Here is a 19,262-nt window from a genome sequence, read left to right as displayed (position 1 = left end):
CAGAAGTGCCATTGCCTTCTCCTTAAAGTTAACAGGACATGTCCAACCCACTATCACCCAGTTGGCTTTGTGTCAACAAACTAAGTTTAGAATTAATGAGCATCTGATGTTTTATTATTATTATTATTATTATTATTATTATTATTATTATTATTATTATTGTATAATTTTCTTGGGTTGTATATAAAATTTCTATATTTATAATTACTGTGTACAGTCTGGGTACAATCTCTTTTACTACCTTTTAAGTACAATAATAAATCTTATACACACAATAATTATGACTTCTCAGATTCTATTTGCCATTGTCTTCACTTGTCCTTGTTCAAAACATTATGCTACTTAGTTGAATACTTTGTTCAATTATCTCTATACTCAGTTGATAATATCAAACATTATTGACATCATATAAAGATCACATTTATAACATACATTTATTTATTTATTTATTTTGTCACTCTCATATTAGATAATAAATATAAGTATATACATCATTTGAATACATTAAATGAATAACAATAGAAGGGAACTGGGACAGGGACAGTAGGCACGCAGGTGCATTAATGCATGCCCCTATCCAATTAATCATAATCATTATCCAAATAATCATAAGGTTTGCTTGTCTTGATTATTTAATATTCATTATTCAATTATCCAAATTACTTTATCTTTGTTTACATATCCACATTTCTAATTTCTGCTTTTTTTTCTAATCATTAATAAAATAATTTCCAAATCAAACAAGTAATATTTTCCCTATTTTTAGTTTCTAACTTTATATTAGTCCTTAATAGAGCAACTGCTGTATTAAACAATATTTTACGTTTATCTCTCATATCTTGTCCACTTTTGCATCTCCACTCTTATTGACTTCTTGGCACATCTCCCATGCTCCTCCCTTGTATAACATTTCTTTTTTGCACTGCCCTTTTCTATGATACTTCCTCAAAATTTGTATTGTAACCATTATGAGTAATTTGACATATTTGAAGACTAATCAATCAACCAATCAATCAATCAGAATAGAGCTGGAAGGAACTTTGGAAGTCTTCTAGCCCAATCCCCTGCCCAAGCATAACATAAGGTTGACTATCACACACAGGGTTTTCATAAGTCAATAACCAGAAGAAGAAAAAATACCTTAAAAATAATTGGTGAGTTTGGCTACTCTTATTGGGGACTAGCCAATATTTGGTTGATCTTTGTCGCAGAAGACAAAAATAAAACTCTCCAGTTCTGACTCAAAATGTGTTAGAAACTACTTTTTACTGTGGTCTTAAGACTATTGATTTGCTTTCTTATTTTCTATAGGACAATACCCCGTGCAACTTTCAATTATTAATTATTTTAATATTTTATCTTAAAATTACTTCTGCTTTTAATTCTATTACATATTAATACACCTTTGGAAATACAACCTGAGTGCTTATGTAAACTAAAAAAGTGAATATAAATTTGGTAAAAAATAAATATCACACAAATTATGTATAAATAATTTTACTAAGGTAAAATTAATATTAAATAAATTAAAGGCTCTGTTATCTTATAGAGTTAACAGTGACTGCATCATTTTCAGGAGTAGCCATAAAATATGGCTTTATTATATTAAGGGATGATTAGAGGACTGGAGACTAAAATATATGAAGAACGGTTGCAGGAACTGGGCATGGCTAATTTAATGAAAAGAAGGACATGGGGAGACATGATAGCAGTGTTCCAATGTCTCAGGAGTTGGCACAAAGAAGAAGGAGTCAACCTATTCTCCCAAGCACCTGAGGGTAGAACAAGAAGCAATGGGTAGAAACTAAACAAGGAGAGAAGTAACTTAGAACTAAGGAGAAATTTCCTAATCGTTAGAACAATTAATCAGTGAAACAGCTTGCCTCCAGAAGTTGAGAATTTCCCAACACTGGAAGTTTTTAAGAAGATGTTGGATAACCATCTGTCTGAAGTAGTGTAGGGTTTCCTGCCTAAGCCGGGGGTTGGACTAGAAAATCTCCAAGGTCCCTTCCAACTCTGTTGTTATTATCATGGTATCTATGTAAACATAACTAAGAATGCTATTATATATTTTGTCTTCTTAGCTATCTTTTGAGCTCTAATAATAATGGGGAAAATATGTATCTTAATTTTTATATTCCCACAAGTGCATCAAACATATATTCAAGAGATTTACTATTTACTTTCTTTAACAATGATTTATCCAGAGCATTAATAGCTTGGATAAAACCATTATTTTTATTCTCTTGGATGTACTATATTCAAATTAGCATACATTGTATTACAATGATGATAATTGGCTGTAAAATTAAGAATGTTTTCTTAATTTTTTAAGAAATTAAGAAAAATAGGTTTTAGGTTTAGGTATTCCTAAATATAGACTCATTCTGCATTACAATTAAAACATATTTCCAACTGATTGCAGTCAATGTTAAGGAAGATGCATAAATTACATGAATGGTCATAAATAGCAATTTAAAGGATTTAAGTTTGGCTATATAATGGTCTCAGCTTTTTAAATAAATTGGTAAGTACAGTGCTTAATATATGTATTTTCCTCTTTGTTCTAGGCACAATCAAATCAATATTCAGCCACCCCAGACCCCAGCTCCCCCATTAGGTTATGTCTCTGGAACATTAATATCAGATTTTGAAGCAGACATTCCAGAGGATGAAGGTGAGGATGATATTGAAGAAGAGGCTATGGAACTCACAAGGCCATTACGTGACTTAGAGCATATTTCAGGCTGCAGCATGGACAATCTTGATAGCTCTGTGACAGGTAGGAAAAGAACACTGATAAGCCCTATTTGTGAATGCAGAAAAAATGTTATCAATAAGAAACTCTGAGTTACAAAATCAAAAACAAGCAAAAATTATCCAAGGTAACTTAGTCTGAATTGATAATAAAATTACTATAATAGAAATGGACAACATTCAATTTATATATGAATTTCGTAACCTTAGAAAGGTTCAGACCTAGAGCAGTTTTTGCCTTTGGAAACCCAAGCATGCACAGTCCACATACGTGAATAAAGTTACTTTGATGTATTTAAGTTATTTAATGTTTGCAACCACAATGCTTTCCAAACTATTTAAATATGAAGATTTCGAAGATAATTCTACTTTATATCCAATCCAAGACATTTCGTTGAAAGAGTGGTTTCTTAGTGTACCTGTATGCTAAGTGCATTGCTTCAATTTTCTTAGAATTTCTGGTATAATTTTTAAACAAAAATTCTCCATATTTCTCCATATACCCAGGTTAGCAATAACCTATATACAAAAACATAAGGTTTTTTTTAATGACTGCATCTTATCTCCATCTTGTGTATGTAATTAATCTTCATATTTATAATGTTGTAAGTTTTAGGTTTTAGAACAAAGAACATTAATATATGTTAACCCTAAATCATAGGGCAACAATATTGTTGGTGCCTACTTAGCCCAGCCTGTGGAACAACATTTCTAAATTAAAATATCTATGTGAGTGGTAAATACATATTTAGGTACTTTTTTCCAGAACTCTTTTATGAAACCAAGTGAATCAAATATGTGTGGGTCTGTTATTATAAATGAAAACATCTTGAACTTCATAAACATGAGATTTTTCATTTATAATTAAAAATAAATTGAAATGAGTTAATCTAATTGATTTCTTTTTGAAAATTCAGTCTTTTCCATCTATATCACGCTTTATCTTTTCTTATTGCTGAAAGTCACAAAAAGTTCTCAGATTTATTCAAGCTGTTAGCATGCGCCTAGAACATTAAGTAGTTGTTAAAATGTTGCAGAGTAGTAAAATAATAGGAAAAATGGAATCTTCCTATACTTCCATTACAGTTTTAAGCACTAAAATTAATTTTTGATCAGTCATCAATTCATTTACATGCTATTTTATGCTAAATCCACTCTTGCAGATGAATCTGTATTTCTACATCAATTAGGCTTCAGTTTTACAATATGATCTATTATTAATTACTACTTCATTTCTTAATGAGATTTTAAAAAATCATTTAGATTCCATGTTATAGAACACACTTATGAGCAATGAGCATCTTATTTTTCCCAATTACATAGAACTTTATAAAAATAAATGTACTAAAAGAATTAATATGTATTATTTATCTAAACATTTCCATATTATAATTCTAATAATTTAATGGAAGTAATTATGACATCACAGTTACTTGGCTGGGACACAAAAATGATGGAGCTTTCTGTAATGCAAATATTGCATTACTAAGTTCATTGGATAATTTTCATTTAATTAAATTATTTATATGGCTACTCAACCTGCAAATGACAACATTGGGTGGCTAACCTAGGGTTAAAAACATAGAACAAAAGAGCCAACAATGGGAAAAATAGGAAAGTACCACAAAGTCCAGGTCCAGTCTTCAGGGCCATAAAACAAACCAACAGGTTTTCAAAGCCTTATAAAAGTGAAGCAAGATCAGAATCATCCATGCCTTAGAAAGTTCTAAACGATAGTATATAAAACTGGGAAGATGATTTTGGCTGTACCCCATAATCATCACCATTATGACAAATCACGGCTTGAATTATCTTGCCTTGCGTGATATGAATATCTCTCATATATTAAGTTTCCCCTTTTAAGTTACATTATTGAAGTAAATGAATATTTGCACGATATTCTAATTTTTTGAATCTCACCTATATCTGTGCTAAAAAAAATCTTGTGATATTTGTCAATGACTAGATTTCGATTTCTCATTTTCCATAAAGCTTCACATCATCCATATAAAGGAAATGTGAAATTTTATTAGTATTTGTTCTTTGATAGCCAAGATTTTTTTTCTTCAAAATCACTGAAAATGATAAATAAGAAATGATGAGTCACCCTGAACAAAGCCTCTCCTAATTTTGATAATTCCATATTTTTCATTTCCAATAATAAAGTCTATCTTTGACTGCTTCATTATTTTTTCTATAAACATTCTAAAGTTTTTACTGATACCAATTGTTTCAAAACTGTTGATGATCCAACTGTGTGATAATGAATCAAATAGCTTTTTATAGTTAATCCAGATATATGTCAATTGATTTTTCCAAACCATTTATAAATCAGAGGTTGACCTTTTGTACTTCCACTTTTTCTGTGATTCCCTTTTGTTGTACTGGAATGATGTTGTTTTCTTCCAAATAATCTTGCTTATTCTCTGCTATTATACTTTGAATAATTTGAGCATTGTAGGCAAGCATGCTATTGGAATTATTCTCTGTGGCGGCCCCGACTGTCTGGAACCAGCTCCCCCCAGAGATTAGAACTGCCCCTACCCTCCTTGCCTTTCGTAAGCTCCTTAAAACCCACCTTTGTCGTCAGGCATGGGGGAACTGAGACATCTCCCCCAGGCATATACAATTTATGTATGGTATGTTTGTATGTATGTTTGCTTAATAATGGGGTTTTTTAAATACTTTAAATTGTAAATTATTAAATTTGTCATGAACTGTTTTATTGTGTTGTGAGCCGCCCCGAGTCTACGGAGAGGGGCGGCATACAAATCTAATAAATAATAATAATAATAATCATCCAATTAGCCAGATGCAGCACAAAAGTTTGAAAGTTTCTCAGAAAATAAAACACTGTCCTTGTTACCTTTCTTGTAGTTCATCCTATAAAACAACTGTTGTGGTTCAGCCTGAGGCTGCTCAGTGACCGGCTGTGTCTCTGCTGGCTCCATGCCCAGAGGAGGAGGACAGCGAAGAGGAGGGGGATGAGCAGTCGGACGGGGGAGGGAAAAGTCAGGAATGGGACAAAGGAGAACAGCATGAGAGCCCTGGGGGGGGGGGCTCTCCCCAGCCAGTAGCTTGGAGTCATTAGCGGATGTAGCACAAGCCTTCATTGACTTGCGACAGAGACGTTCAGATCAAAGAAAGGAGCAATTAAAGAAGTATTATCAGCACTGAATTAGGAACAGCTGGGCTTGGGTGTGATCCTCCTTAGCAGGGTTTAAAAGGCAGGCAAGCCCTTGAAGCCATGTGGAGTGTTATCAGTTGGAGTTACGGTGACCTGCTTTGTTCTCGGCGTCTCTGTTCCTGGCTTGTGGCCCAGCAGTTTGGAAGACCCGTGGGAGGTGTAGGTCTGCTATCTACAGCCTCGTCTTGGCAGCAAGAATCCTGTATTGCTGCATGGACTTTTGCCTTCGTGGATATATTTGAAGATACAGTGTTTTCCTGTTTGTAAGGACATTTTCTGTTACCTGTGTTTTTCTTGAATTTTATAAACTGCCTTTGCCTTTTACCGGTGTGTCTAGGTTCTCTTTTTGGGTTGGTCTTGGCTTCCGGAGTGACCCAGACAGAACAACAACGTCTTAAATTAAAATATTTTAAGAATGTTTTTATTCTTTCTTTTAGGCAAACCACATTCTGCTTCTCAGAAACTTCGCCCAACTAGCCCATTTTCTACTGACAGCAATACTAGCATAATCCAGAATCAGAGTCAAAGGCCTAGGCCTAACCCTACCAAAAAACAGCCATCCTTGCCTCACCGTAGAGAAGGAATGGCAGATGGTAAGTTCCCTGGTTTAAAATTATTTCAGTGATGTAAAAATAAATTCATTGTTTTTGTTATAAGTGTTCATTAAAATATAATTAATCGTCTATTTGTATGTTTGCATCTTTGTTCAATATCAGTAAATAACACATTAAGAAAATAACACATTAAGAAAATAACACATTAAGGGGTGTACATAAGTGCACTGGTGTGCCTTTCGTCCCCTGTCCAATTGTCTTTCCTTTCTCTCACTTATCATATATATTTTCTTTCTTTCATGTATCCTCTCCTCTAAGTTCACTTTACCCTTATATATATTACTACATGTCTATTTTTCTTCCTATATATTTGTGTATTGGACAAATGAATAAAATAAAATAAATAAGACTGGGCTTTGTATGAAAAATTGTTCTGTTGCAAATTTTGGAACAATATTCAGATTTTAGGTAGAACTGTTATTTCTTCATGTATACATTTAAAACTTAAGGAGATTTAAGCTAAGTTTTAAGTCAATTGTTTCTTTTATATTGTGTTTTTTCTATCACACAAATATGTTCTCTGTGTTTCAGATCTGCCCATATAAAGCTTACTTGGTCAATGAAAGCTCAATATCCTCTTTAATTCTATACATTTGGAGATTATATCATATTGTCAGATTTTTGCAAGGCACTTGCCTTTTTAAAAATTGTATATGTAAATGAAAGAGACTTTGGCCACTTATCATACATATTTTACATTAAGGCTTGCATACATTTTTCAGAAATCTAAGAGGTATTTGGTGCATAATTACCAGCATTCTACAACATAGCCTTGGTCAACCTTGGGTGCAGCTAAAACTTGCAAAGCCTTGCAAAAACTCGAAAAGCCTCACATACACAGATACACTTCCCTGCATCTCAACAAATCATTTAAATATTAATATTAAATTATTGAATAAAATTGTTATGATTGCTCTTATACCCATTTTTCATTTTTTTAAAAAAATCTTTATTAAGTTTCTACATATAAAAATAGAAAGAAAAGAAAAAAATAAACAAAGCATACAAAGAAAGAAAAAACACCAAATGAATATATAAACTTGAACAACATATAAAACATTCAGTTTCAATAGTGTTCTTCACATGCACATAAATATAGTTATTTGCTAATCATCGATTAATCATTTTTATACCCATTTTTCATTATCCTATCATTCATATTTGTGGAGAAAAAAAGTTTCAACAGTGTTTATTTGTCTTGACCCATGAAATGGTAGAAGCTATATCTTTGAGCAAATAGGTACTGTCCAACATTACATCAGAAAAGAACTGGTTGCTGAAAGTCAAGTTTCTTTGTAGACTGACCAGCATTTCGAACACATGCTCATTGTCATTATATATGTTAATCACCTTATATAATACCACTTAAGATGCTTTAACAGATTGTGTGTAGTTAGTGCATACTTTTCTTAATAATACTGTAAACTATTTTTAGTACACAGGATATATAGCAGAAACTTTCTTTATGAGAAAAGGGTTACAATGGCTGTTTCAAGGGCTAAAAACCATGGTGGTTAGAATGTAATACTGCAGGCTACTTCTGCTGACTGCTTGCTGCCAGGTATTGAACAGTTCGATTTAAGGTTTTCAATGAATGTCCAGATAGTTACTCAGACCACAAGATTGCCTTTACTGAGAACATTACTATAAAAGTTCCATCTTATAGGTTTGTTTATTTTTGCTGTAAAAAAAAGAAAAGGCTCCTCTGGGATATTGAGTCCTCCTGAGTGCATAGATAGCTTGGCTACAATTACAGAGATGGTCCTCCACTAGTTTCTTCTAGGGTTTGTTCTTGCTTTTGGTTTGGTTTGGTTTAGTTTGGGGTTTTGTGTGTGTGTTTTGTGAGAGAGGGATTGTCCTTCTAGCCTACAGTCCTGAGATTTCTTGGAGGTCAGAAGCAAATATCCAAATATGAGTCCACTTAGTTTTTATTAAAATCAGCTAACACAACTCAAGGCCCGGGAGTCAGGTGCAGGCTGCGGGATGATTAGATCCAGCCCGTGGAGTCACCCTGGAAAAAGCAAAGGACTGGCCACGGTGCCTCTATTAACAAAAACGGAGGGTTGCAGCAGTAAAATATATAAAGCTTAATAATTTTAAGATACAATGTTAATGAAAGCCCTTCATTTTTTGCTATATAGTTTAAAATGTTTCACTGAATTTTATAAAACTATTTAAATTTTTTAGATCTTCCACCACCACCAGACCCACCTCCTGGTCAGGGAATAAGGCAACAGATAGGTACTGGCCAACGTGGGGGTTCAACAGAAAGAAAAGGAAGCTCTTTAGAGCGACAACATACAACCAACATAGATGAAACAAAGAGTTCTTTGGATCGTCAAGCTAGAACATCACTAGAGTGGCAACGGCAAACCCAGGAATGGCTAACCTCCACAGAACTTCAAGGCCAGCAAAAGCAAGCCTTTGGATCAGGTGTGTAATTGTATACTTCAGAGTAGCTTAGGCAATTCCCTAAACCTGTTATAATGTACTATTAATTTTCTTACAAATGGTGAAGGTCATGGCTTACATATCAACAAAGGATTTCAATTAGCATTTGACATCCATTGCTTGTTCTTGCAATGGTGAAGCATTGAATGCACCTAACTGCTAACATTCTGATTGCATGCTTTCTTTTAGGAATTAATAATGCTGTTATTCTATATATCTGAAGCATTTATTTATTATCTGAACAATTATCTTCAAGGCATATGTTTTTAAAGCCACTTATCTAGAATTTTTGCATCCTTGGTGCACTAAATATCCTTACGTTCATTATCAAACATTGATTCACATATAATTCAGAATAGATTTCAATTATGAACTAAATATTTAAATTTTGTTTTATCACTATCTTGTTTTTTTTCTAGTGGAATCAGTAGAATTTAAATGTATTAATCTTGGTGGAATTCTACTTCTAGGTGATACATTTTCCCAATAATTTTATTAAGGATTATATTAAAGCTATAAATCTAATATAAGAAGAACCTAGCACAAAAATAGATTACAAAAGAAACAAAAATATTTAAATTTAGAAAAAGAATCAACTACCAAGAAAGAAATAGTAAGAAGACGAAATTTCCACCTTCATCCCTAGCAATTATATTTATGATTAACACTTTTTTAGGGTGGGTAGGTATTGTTTTATCTCCACATATATCCCTACAATGCAATATACCATCTGTTTTCCATACAGCAAAAGGCAATATAGTACTGTATTAGTAAATCATATATCATCTCAAAAAAAATATTAATTTATCAACTTAAATTCAGTATCAATCACTTATTTTTCACTGCCAGGTTTCTAATTTTGTCATCCAGATAAAACCAATCATCTTCTAATTATATTTCACCATTATTATTCCTTCCTGTATTTAATACAAACAATGTCTTTAACACCTCAAATATTAAGCCATAATGCCTCTTTCTTCTGTTTATACATTTTTCTAAAAAATCCTTATGTGACCTTTAATATTAAAGATTAAAAATAACAAGTAAAAACAAACAAATGTGAAACTCTTCCAACTACCTTTTTGTAAAGCAGTATATATTTACTAATTCCAGATTTTAAATTTAAGTCCCAATTTAATTAATATTCAACCAAATAATGATCATCAATTCATATGATCCATTCCTTTTAGTAATACATTTTTCCATAGTTTTAAATTTTTATGTTTACACCACTCCCAATTAACACTCAATCCATTAACAATTCAAATTTCCCTCTACATATAATAATAAATGCACAATAACAAAAAGAAAAGAGAACATCAATATGTCTTGTACCCATTATTAATGCTTATCAATATATCATCCGTTGGTCAAATTCTGTAGCGTTTACTTCTCCAGATCTGAATTTAATCCTTTTGTTGCCACCATGCTATAAATTTCCTTTAAGTGAAGTTCTAACTCCTTTTTTTTTCTGCTATTTTTATTTCTCACGAATGAAGGCAAATATGCATGTCCTAGGATAATGTTGCCAGGATCCAAACTGGGTTGGTCACCAGGATTAGAGATTTTGTCTTGTGAGCTTTGAAACTAGTGCTGGAGCTTTTCTCTAGCAGTTTTTGTTTTTTATTCCTTCTCTTATCAATGTTTTCATCTTTATCCAATTTCCATGTAATTTCCATGTAATAATTCCAATACATCTCTTATATTCCAATTTTAAAAGATAATGCATATGTTACGGAATGGAAAGGAATGGAGATGAGGGGGACTTTGGTAGTCTTCTGCTCAAGCATGAGAATGAGGGATTGGTTTTGGATGATGAGAGATTGGTTTTGGGCAATGAGGGGTTGGATGGTGGATTGCAGGACTTAATTTTGATGGAGTTAGTTCAGCAGTCAATGTATAGGTCAGTATATCCTTGGTCTTGAAGTCTTTTAAGATCTACTCGGAGTTCACGGGAGCGGATTTGTTGTAGGATGAATAGGTCAGGCCGTGGGTGAATTTTTCTGGTATTTCTGCTAATAGAGTTATATTTCTCTCTTTGGTTAGTTTCCAACCATTGTTTCTTGCCCTCTGGTGTTTTGTAGTATAATTTGACCCTCTTTTTTGATACATTATTTGCATGTCCTAAATTTTAAATGATCATTCTGCTCCATTGGTAAATCCAGTATATCCATCTATTTCTTATAATTTTTAAGTACACCTTAAATTCCATTTTGGTTATCTTTAGGGGGTTTTCTTTAATATTTAATAATATTTAATAATATTTAATATTAATATCTTTAATACTTGCTTTTAATTTCAGTACACAATCAAAAAAGTAATGCATTTCTTGAACCCAAGAATCAAATATTTATTTTATACTCTATAACACATACACCCCCATCACCCGCACACACTTACAAAGCTGAAAACGCATGCTTTTCTTCTCTTTCTTTTTAAACAAATTGAAGAGAGATTCACATAGTGACTGGTAAATTTTTTGTTCCAAAGATTTTTAAAACTTAAAGGAACAATAAAATAAAAGTCTGAAGTGATTAAAAATATGGCATTGGTCGAACCTTATGTCCAGGAAACGCTGCATTGGAATCCATGAGTAGCAGCTGATTGCAACTGGCTGCAAAAACATCAGTTCCTGCCATAGCCGCCCTGAGTCTACAGAGAGGGGCGGCATACAAATCAAATCAAATCAATCAATCAATCAATCAATCTACTTATAAAAACAGGTCTACATACAGTAGTACAAATGGTTAATTACAACATGTTCCAAAGAGAATTTCAGGAATCTAGATCTAGCATGCAGCAGCTTTTTAGGTTATTATTATTATTATTATTATTATTATTATTATTATTATTATTATTATTATTAATTCTATTATTATTATTGTTATTATTATTATTATTATTATTATTATTATTATTATTATTATTTCAATTTTTTTTATGCCGCCCTTCTCCTTAGACTCATGTCTAATGTCTCCTGCACTCTCCAAAGCAAAGAAAAATGTTGCATTGGTACACTATTCCTCACCAGAAGCCTGGAATTTTATTCTTAAATTGTAACAGATTCTATAGACTTATGCTAAGACACATTGAATGTGATCTTTTAACAGAGCTCAATATTGAAGCAGAGGAAATGTTTATTAGTAACATTTTAGTTTTTGTATATAAGTCATTCAAACAATTTCCCAAGTACTAAATATCTTTGGAAATAATACCTAGTAATTAAATATGTTGATTATATAGTTCTTTATCTTAATTGAAAATTTAACATAACTCTAGTGATGAAGAAAAGCATTTTTGTATACTGAGCAACAATAGTTACAGTAATCAATATTATCTCAGTCTACAAATTGTGTATTTTTTCTATTTATTTAAGGTTTTTCATTATGAGCAGTTTAATGTTAGAATGAATATATGACTGTGTTCCTTTGAACAAAATGTAACTCCTAATTACTTCCTGAACTAATCCTAGAAAGTTTCCAAGATTTTTTTCCAAAACATCTAGAGCAAATAACCAAGGACACCTAGTTGGCTTTGAACCTAAGCCAATGTAGAATTCATGGTCCCCATATTTCTAGCTGATGCCTTAACTCAAGGTTGACTCAAACTTCCATCCTCAAAAGGACCCAGATTGTTGGGGGCAATATGCTGATTCTGTAAACGCTTTAGTAGAGAGCATTATGAAGCAATATATAAGTCTAAATGCTATTGCTATTAACTAATACACTAAACAGGTTTATTTGGAGGAAAAGGGATGCATATATTTCTCTTTCCATAGGTTTAATTGTTATAAAGTATTAGGCAAATTTATTAAATTCATCTGTACATTTAGCTATTTTGAATGAAATATGTATAAATTTCCAATTCCCAAAACTTAGTTGTTACTCAAATTTTTGAAATTGGATGTAAGATTTCATATACATAGATGAGTCCATTGATTCCTAATGCACAAGCCAATTTCAAAATTTATATGTGTGAATCACATTATATTGAAATTCTTTTCATTATGTTTTCAGAAGAGACATTGGTGCCATATAGCAAGCCTAGCTTCCCATCCCCAGGTGGTCACAGCTCTTCAGGTACAGCATCTTCTAAAGGATCAACTGGACCCAAAAAAGCAGATGTCACAAAAGGAGGTCATCAGCGTAACATAAGTGACCTCATTGATGTAGGATATATTGGATTAAACAGTCAAGGACAGTTTTCTGATGAATTATGTAAGATTATTTTGCAATTCAGCAAATAAAAATGTTTAAAATTAGAATAGAAGGAAAATGTTTCTTTTGCTGTGTTAATGGATAGTCATGGGGAAACTATATCAAACTATAATATGATGTAACATGTTTTACATATTTAATAATGTAAATCACAATATTTCATAATCACAATAGAGGCAAAAAAATCTTGAATACCCGCTTCTTATCTAGAAAATTTCTTAAGTAGAGGCGTTCTTAAGTAGAGGTACCACTGTATTAGTATAAATAGTAACGTGCCATATTTCTCAGTCAGTGAATGTTCTTGTTCAGTTATCTTGGGTTTCTAAGGCACAAAGACATGTTTCATAAAACTATATTATAGCCTTGTTGTTAAAAAAGCAAGAAACAAACCAGTATGTAGGAAAAATTAAAAGCCAAAACAAGCAGACAATACACGTTAATTTTCTAAAGTTATAACAGATAACCAAGGACAATAACAGCTTCCACTAATGTTGTGACTTTTAGTTCAGGAAGCTCCCTCTATATAACATAATTGCTTAGATTCTTAAATTTAATTTTATAGACCTTTTTTATTAATAAAAAATACTGAAAATAAAATAAAACACAAAATTTATACTGATAACTTAATTGATACTTTTTCTGAAATTCATCTAATTTTGCTATAATATAAATGTAATATAATTCAATATTAATTTAGAAAGTAATTATCAATTTCCATTTTAAATATATGATATGTGTGACAGAAAGATAGTCATCTAGAAAGGAAGAAGAAAACACTAATCATTTTCTCTAAGTATTAAATATTTTTGAACAGTAAACTTTTAACTACAGTATAAAACCACTGCTTACAGCATATAATTTATATTCCATGGTAAAGAGTTACAGACACCAAAAAATCTAAAGATATGGGAGAAATTTGCTCTCTTTAATTTTCTCTCTCCCTTATTTTTATAAAAATAGAATATTTATATAGGTTATATAAATGAATAAACCTAAAAGCTGTGGGATGTGATCTTTTGATAATAGTACAATATTCTTAGTAACAATGATGAAAAAGCTTTAAAATGTGGAAATGGGAAATGCACATAGTTTTGTGCAATAGAGAACAGTCTAGACCCCTGGTTCCCAGCCCATACCACACAGGGGGACAATTTCATGTTTAATGAGGGCAATTGGAACCTTGTTTAAACCTAGTTAATGGCCTTTTAAGTTTCCTCTGCATGGGTAGTTCATTTTTTAAATATAAGAATTATATGTCATGGGGGGGGGAGGCTTCAGGATTTTAGAGATGCTTAGGTGGGGCATGGCCAAAAAAAGTTTGGGAACCACTAGTTTAGACATAATTGCATTTTCCTAATTTATATGTAGAGAAAATGTATACAGCTTGAAAGAAAAAAAAACACAAAATGCTGACAATAATAAGGGGTATTTCTTTATTTTGTCCATAAATGATTTAACTGAATGAACAAGAGACTTTTTGAAAATTATGAATGACAGTGTTTTTAAAAAAGCCTACTTCAGCCCTATATATAAAAACCGTAATATTTTGGGGCTGAGATCACAGTTGCTCTCTTTTAAGATATTTTCTGTCACATTATAAAACTTTGAATTGTATAAAATAACACTTGAAATATGAAGTGATAAAGCTCAAATACATATTACATGTAAATTTCAGTTACAATTGGCTCATAATTATTCAGTTATAGAACAAATTAGGTCAAATTTATTTTCCTCACTTAAAATTCTATTTTAATAATAGTTTTGCTCTATTTCCAGGCCTCTTTTTTCCTGAAATTTGAAATATTAAGAAATATGCAGAGGTGTTAGAGTGTCCAAAGAGTTTACTCTTATTAAGATACAATTACTGCTCCCAATATTCATTTCAAGTGTCAAAATATTGTAATATTTTAATTACCATGCACTAAGTTTAAAATGTTATTTTAATCTATATTTTTGATCAATATATGCTTAAATCATAAAACAAATGCATAAATCTTTAAATTAAAGTATCTTAAATTATCTTGTTCTCTTTTTTGTTGTTGTTTTGTTTTGTTTAACAGAGTAGTTGAAAAGAAACATCTCCAGCTGCTTTCAAGGCCATCAAGTTTCAACTCATGGAAGTGACAACACTAAACAGTGCAATGAACATTTTCTTTATTTATGTACTTAACTGTTAAAGGAACTGTAAATGCAATGTAAAAAAAACACAGCCACACATATCCCTCAGATATTCAACCTGTGTTTTTGTTTTACACCTTTCACTTTTAACTCTTTCTTATTAAGCATATATACCAGGAAAAAAATCACCCTGCAGGATGAAATAAATTGCCCTTGTACATAATTTCTTTTTCTTGCATTGCTATGCAAACTCACCTTCATTTAGCTATGTTCATATTATTGTCTGTCCTTCTTGGTCTGTTGTACTATATGTGAATTAATAGGCTGTGGTGCCATATAATAACTTTTAATTGTGTAACATTTTATGTTTGAAGTTTGCACTGCATTTTTTTTGTTGGTGATAAGCACAAAACTTTTATGCCTCGTGTCATGAAGAAGAAGAAGATTGAATGTGAAAGGAGTCTATGTACTGTAAGCTATGTTGGATAATGCTGGATGTAATGAATTATGTTAGGTGGTTTTCCATTTGGGTGTAGAATTAGGAAGATGACTGGCAAAACTGATGTTAGCAAGCATTGATTGGGACATCAGGAATGGAATACCATCTGAAATAGCAAGCAATGTTGCTTTTATCATTTAAAGAAAAAGGTCAAATGATGGAAGTATCAGTTTCAAGATCAGATTAGAACATGAAAGCCTCCTATCTTCTTAGTATCAGTTTTTCATTTATTCAGTACAGTTGCACTCACTACAAAGAAAGGAAGTTAAGATGTTTCACTAAAGCTGTTTTTATACTACTTTTTATTTTAGAAAAGAGTATTATAGTTGATTTGCTCTTCCATCTGAAGTAGAGATCCAGTATGAACCATATGAAGGTAGAGAAATACTTAGCAAGACTTAAAGATGCAATTATCATTGAGATATCCAAGCTGCTTCCAAAAATCTACAGTATTCATCTTTTCAATATGTGTAGTAAAGATGAAGATGTAGAGCTACGTCACTTGAAATCCATGATCTAATTTTTCTTATGCAACTAACACATAATTTTGCTGTATTATTATCTGAAACTGTAAGACATTGAAACACAATTCATTTGTATTTAAATCTTGGGTTACAGTAATTGAAAAGAAAGATATGGCATATTCATGCTCAGTTTTAAATCAAGGTGTTTCTTTTTAACAATTCACTACATTACAGGAAACTGGTTTCAACAAGGAAAAGAAGACATCTTTGACCTATTTTTGATGACTAAATTTCAAAATTTACAAAAACAATGCATGTTTATACACTTTTTAAATAAACCAAACTTGCTGTAAGTGGACATTAACAAAAGCATCCTGACTCATCATTAATTTTCATGACTTTCTCCAGCTACTTGCCAGTTTTTCACATCTTTGTTAGTAATATTATACATGTATTCCAATGCATTAAATATTTTATTTGAAGTTTACATCAAAAAGCTTATCTTATTCATTCATATCATTATTACAAGCATTCATATACGCAGTTAGTTCCTATTGTTTATACTTTGCCTTGATGAACAAAACATTTCTTGATCAAGCAAAGAAATATGCATTTTTTTCATTACATTACTTTAATAATATTATAAACTAAAACATTTTAGTATAAATGGTAAATCAATATTGCAATAATTATTTCTTTTTATTTTAATTTAGTTCAGAGTATTGGCAAACCAGAAACAAAGAAAGATGCACTGATTCAGAATGCATGGAAGTTATGTAAAATGCTCGGTAATTGAAATATTGGCCAGACATAGAACATTCATAAATGTAAAAAAAAACATTTTTCTATCCTGAATTCTGTATATTAAAATGAATATATATATGCTAGTATAAGTAGAATGAATAGAAAAAAAATCTTCATATAGTTTCATATAATGATGATACAAAAAACTGCTTTGAAGGAGAAAAGAACTCATTCTACTCACAGCCTACCAAAAATTGTGATACGGCTATGTCTGGTTTGGAGCAATTTTTATGTACCTGTAAGCAGGGATTTTTCAATTAATGTTTTCACAGCACCAATCAGTTAAAAGTGACAAAGGATATGGAATTCATATATCACCTTACTTCTTACACATTCCTTTCTTACTGTGAAATACTGGAATTGTGATGTACTGATGTATTAATAGCTAGGATATGGGACACAAGTCCATTGCACAAAAACATGTTATGAAAACAAAAACTAGATTTGACATAACCCATGTATTCAAATGTCTTTGCCAATATTATCTGTGAAGCCCTATGTGTTAGTGTTTAGACACCAAATCTCATGAGTTTTCTTGTGAGAAAGTCACGTTGCCAACAAGGTCTTTTCCCCTTAACCTCAACTTGAGAGATTTCTATGACTTAAAAAGGCTTCAAGTTACAATCAGAATATATTTGCCTTGGTTCTTGTTGCAACATGCAATTTTATAACTGAAAACTTGTGTAACTTTTTAATCCACAGAGTGACTACAACTAACATCTAGGACAGTGATGGTGAACCTTTTTTCCCCTCGGGTGCCAAAAAAGCATGGGCTTGCACTATCGTGCATGCGCGAGTGCCCACACCAATAATTCAATGCCTGAGGATGGCAAAAACAGTTTCCCCCACCCCTAAGAGGCCCCCTGGAGGCCTTTTTCCAAACTTCTTGTGGGCCCAGTAGGCTTATGTTTTGCCCTACACAGACTCCAAAGGCTTCCCTAGAGCTGGGGAAGGGTAAAATCCCTCCCCCTTCTTCCTAGATGCTCTCTGGAAGCCAAAAGCGCCCTCCCAGACCCTCTGTGCAAGCCAAAAATCAGCTGGCCAGCACACACATGCATGTTGGAGCTGACCTAGGCAACGGCTTGCATGCCAGTAAATATAGCTCCGCGTGCCATCTGTGACACCCATGCCATAGGTTCACCATCACTGATCTAGGAAAAAGTAGGCATGTGTTGAAATTTTAGGAAAATCTGTATTCAGGATGTACATTGGTGCATAACTGTTTACAGGACAAGTGTGTATTTTGGACAGATCTGGCACTACAGATTTTAAATCCTATTCCAAAAGAAATCAGATTTTAAATAAACGTCCAACATTCACACTTTAAATTATCATGGATTGGATTTAAATTTCATTTACATATTACAGTAGAATTGTAGCCATTTCGATACTTAGATCCATGGTATTAACACTAGAATTTATCCTTTCTGTCCTGTTTGAAGTTAATAATTCCATGGCTATTATCATCCACTTTCATGCCAATCTTATTAGGTAGCATGCTAACAGTACTGAATATGCTGAAATATATTCCTCTTGCTAAATTAAGTGAGCTACGAAAATGGCTTCAACCATACATTTCCAAGTACTGTATAAATGAGAGTTAATGGCTTATCCTAAGTGCAATATGTAAATGATAAGAGTCTTCAGAAATCTATTCAAGATAATGTGATATATCACAAGTTTTCAAGATGCAACATAAATTTAAAGGAATATAACAATATTTGATATTGTTATATTTGATAGCTCACTGTTTATGCCTTGAGTTTTATATAGTATGATCTTCATGAGTATTTTAATTGGTTTTAGAAATATGTGTTGAGCTTTGGTGGAATACCTTATTGGCCAATTTTTCTTCACAATACAATGTGAACAAAAGTAGCCATCCCACACTCTTATTTAAATATCTTGGGTTTTTTAGTTCCAATTTTTTATCAGTAAAAAACGGTCAGTTAAAAATATGTAGTGCTATAATATCAGTCTATTATTCACTACTATAAAATTATCTTTACATTATTCTTAAGATGCTTTTTAAAAGATTTAATGTTTAACAGATGCTATTATTTTATCTCTTCTTTCTCTCCCTATTTCTTATTATGTAGTGTACTTCAAATAATCACAGAACCTATTTTTTAAGATGTGCAATTTGCCTTT

General features: G+C 32.0%; 1 protein-coding gene across 2 annotated transcripts in view; it reads left to right on the top strand.

The window, feature by feature from the left end:
* Positions 1–16,792, top strand: part of ROBO2 (roundabout guidance receptor 2) — a 434,310-nt gene extending 417,518 nt beyond the window's left edge. For both annotated transcript variants that reach the window (XM_070750263.1, XM_070750262.1), the window contains 5 exons: positions 2,571–2,782; positions 6,382–6,537; positions 8,746–8,991; positions 13,026–13,226; positions 15,287–16,792. In XM_070750263.1, the coding sequence (XP_070606364.1) occupies positions 2,571–2,782; positions 6,382–6,537; positions 8,746–8,991; positions 13,026–13,226; positions 15,287–15,288 (817 nt within the window). In that variant the 3' untranslated portion in view covers positions 15,289–16,792. The remainder of the gene's footprint in view (positions 1–2,570; positions 2,783–6,381; positions 6,538–8,745; positions 8,992–13,025; positions 13,227–15,286) is intronic.
* The last annotated feature ends 2,470 nt before the right edge of the window (positions 16,793–19,262 follow it).

Source organism: Erythrolamprus reginae, chromosome 4 (genome assembly GCF_031021105.1).
Source record: "Erythrolamprus reginae isolate rEryReg1 chromosome 4, rEryReg1.hap1, whole genome shotgun sequence".
Taxonomy (NCBI): Eukaryota; Metazoa; Chordata; class Lepidosauria; order Squamata; family Dipsadidae; genus Erythrolamprus; species Erythrolamprus reginae.
Note: the sequence above shows the minus strand (reverse complement) of the source record. Positions and strands in the feature narration are given on the sequence as shown.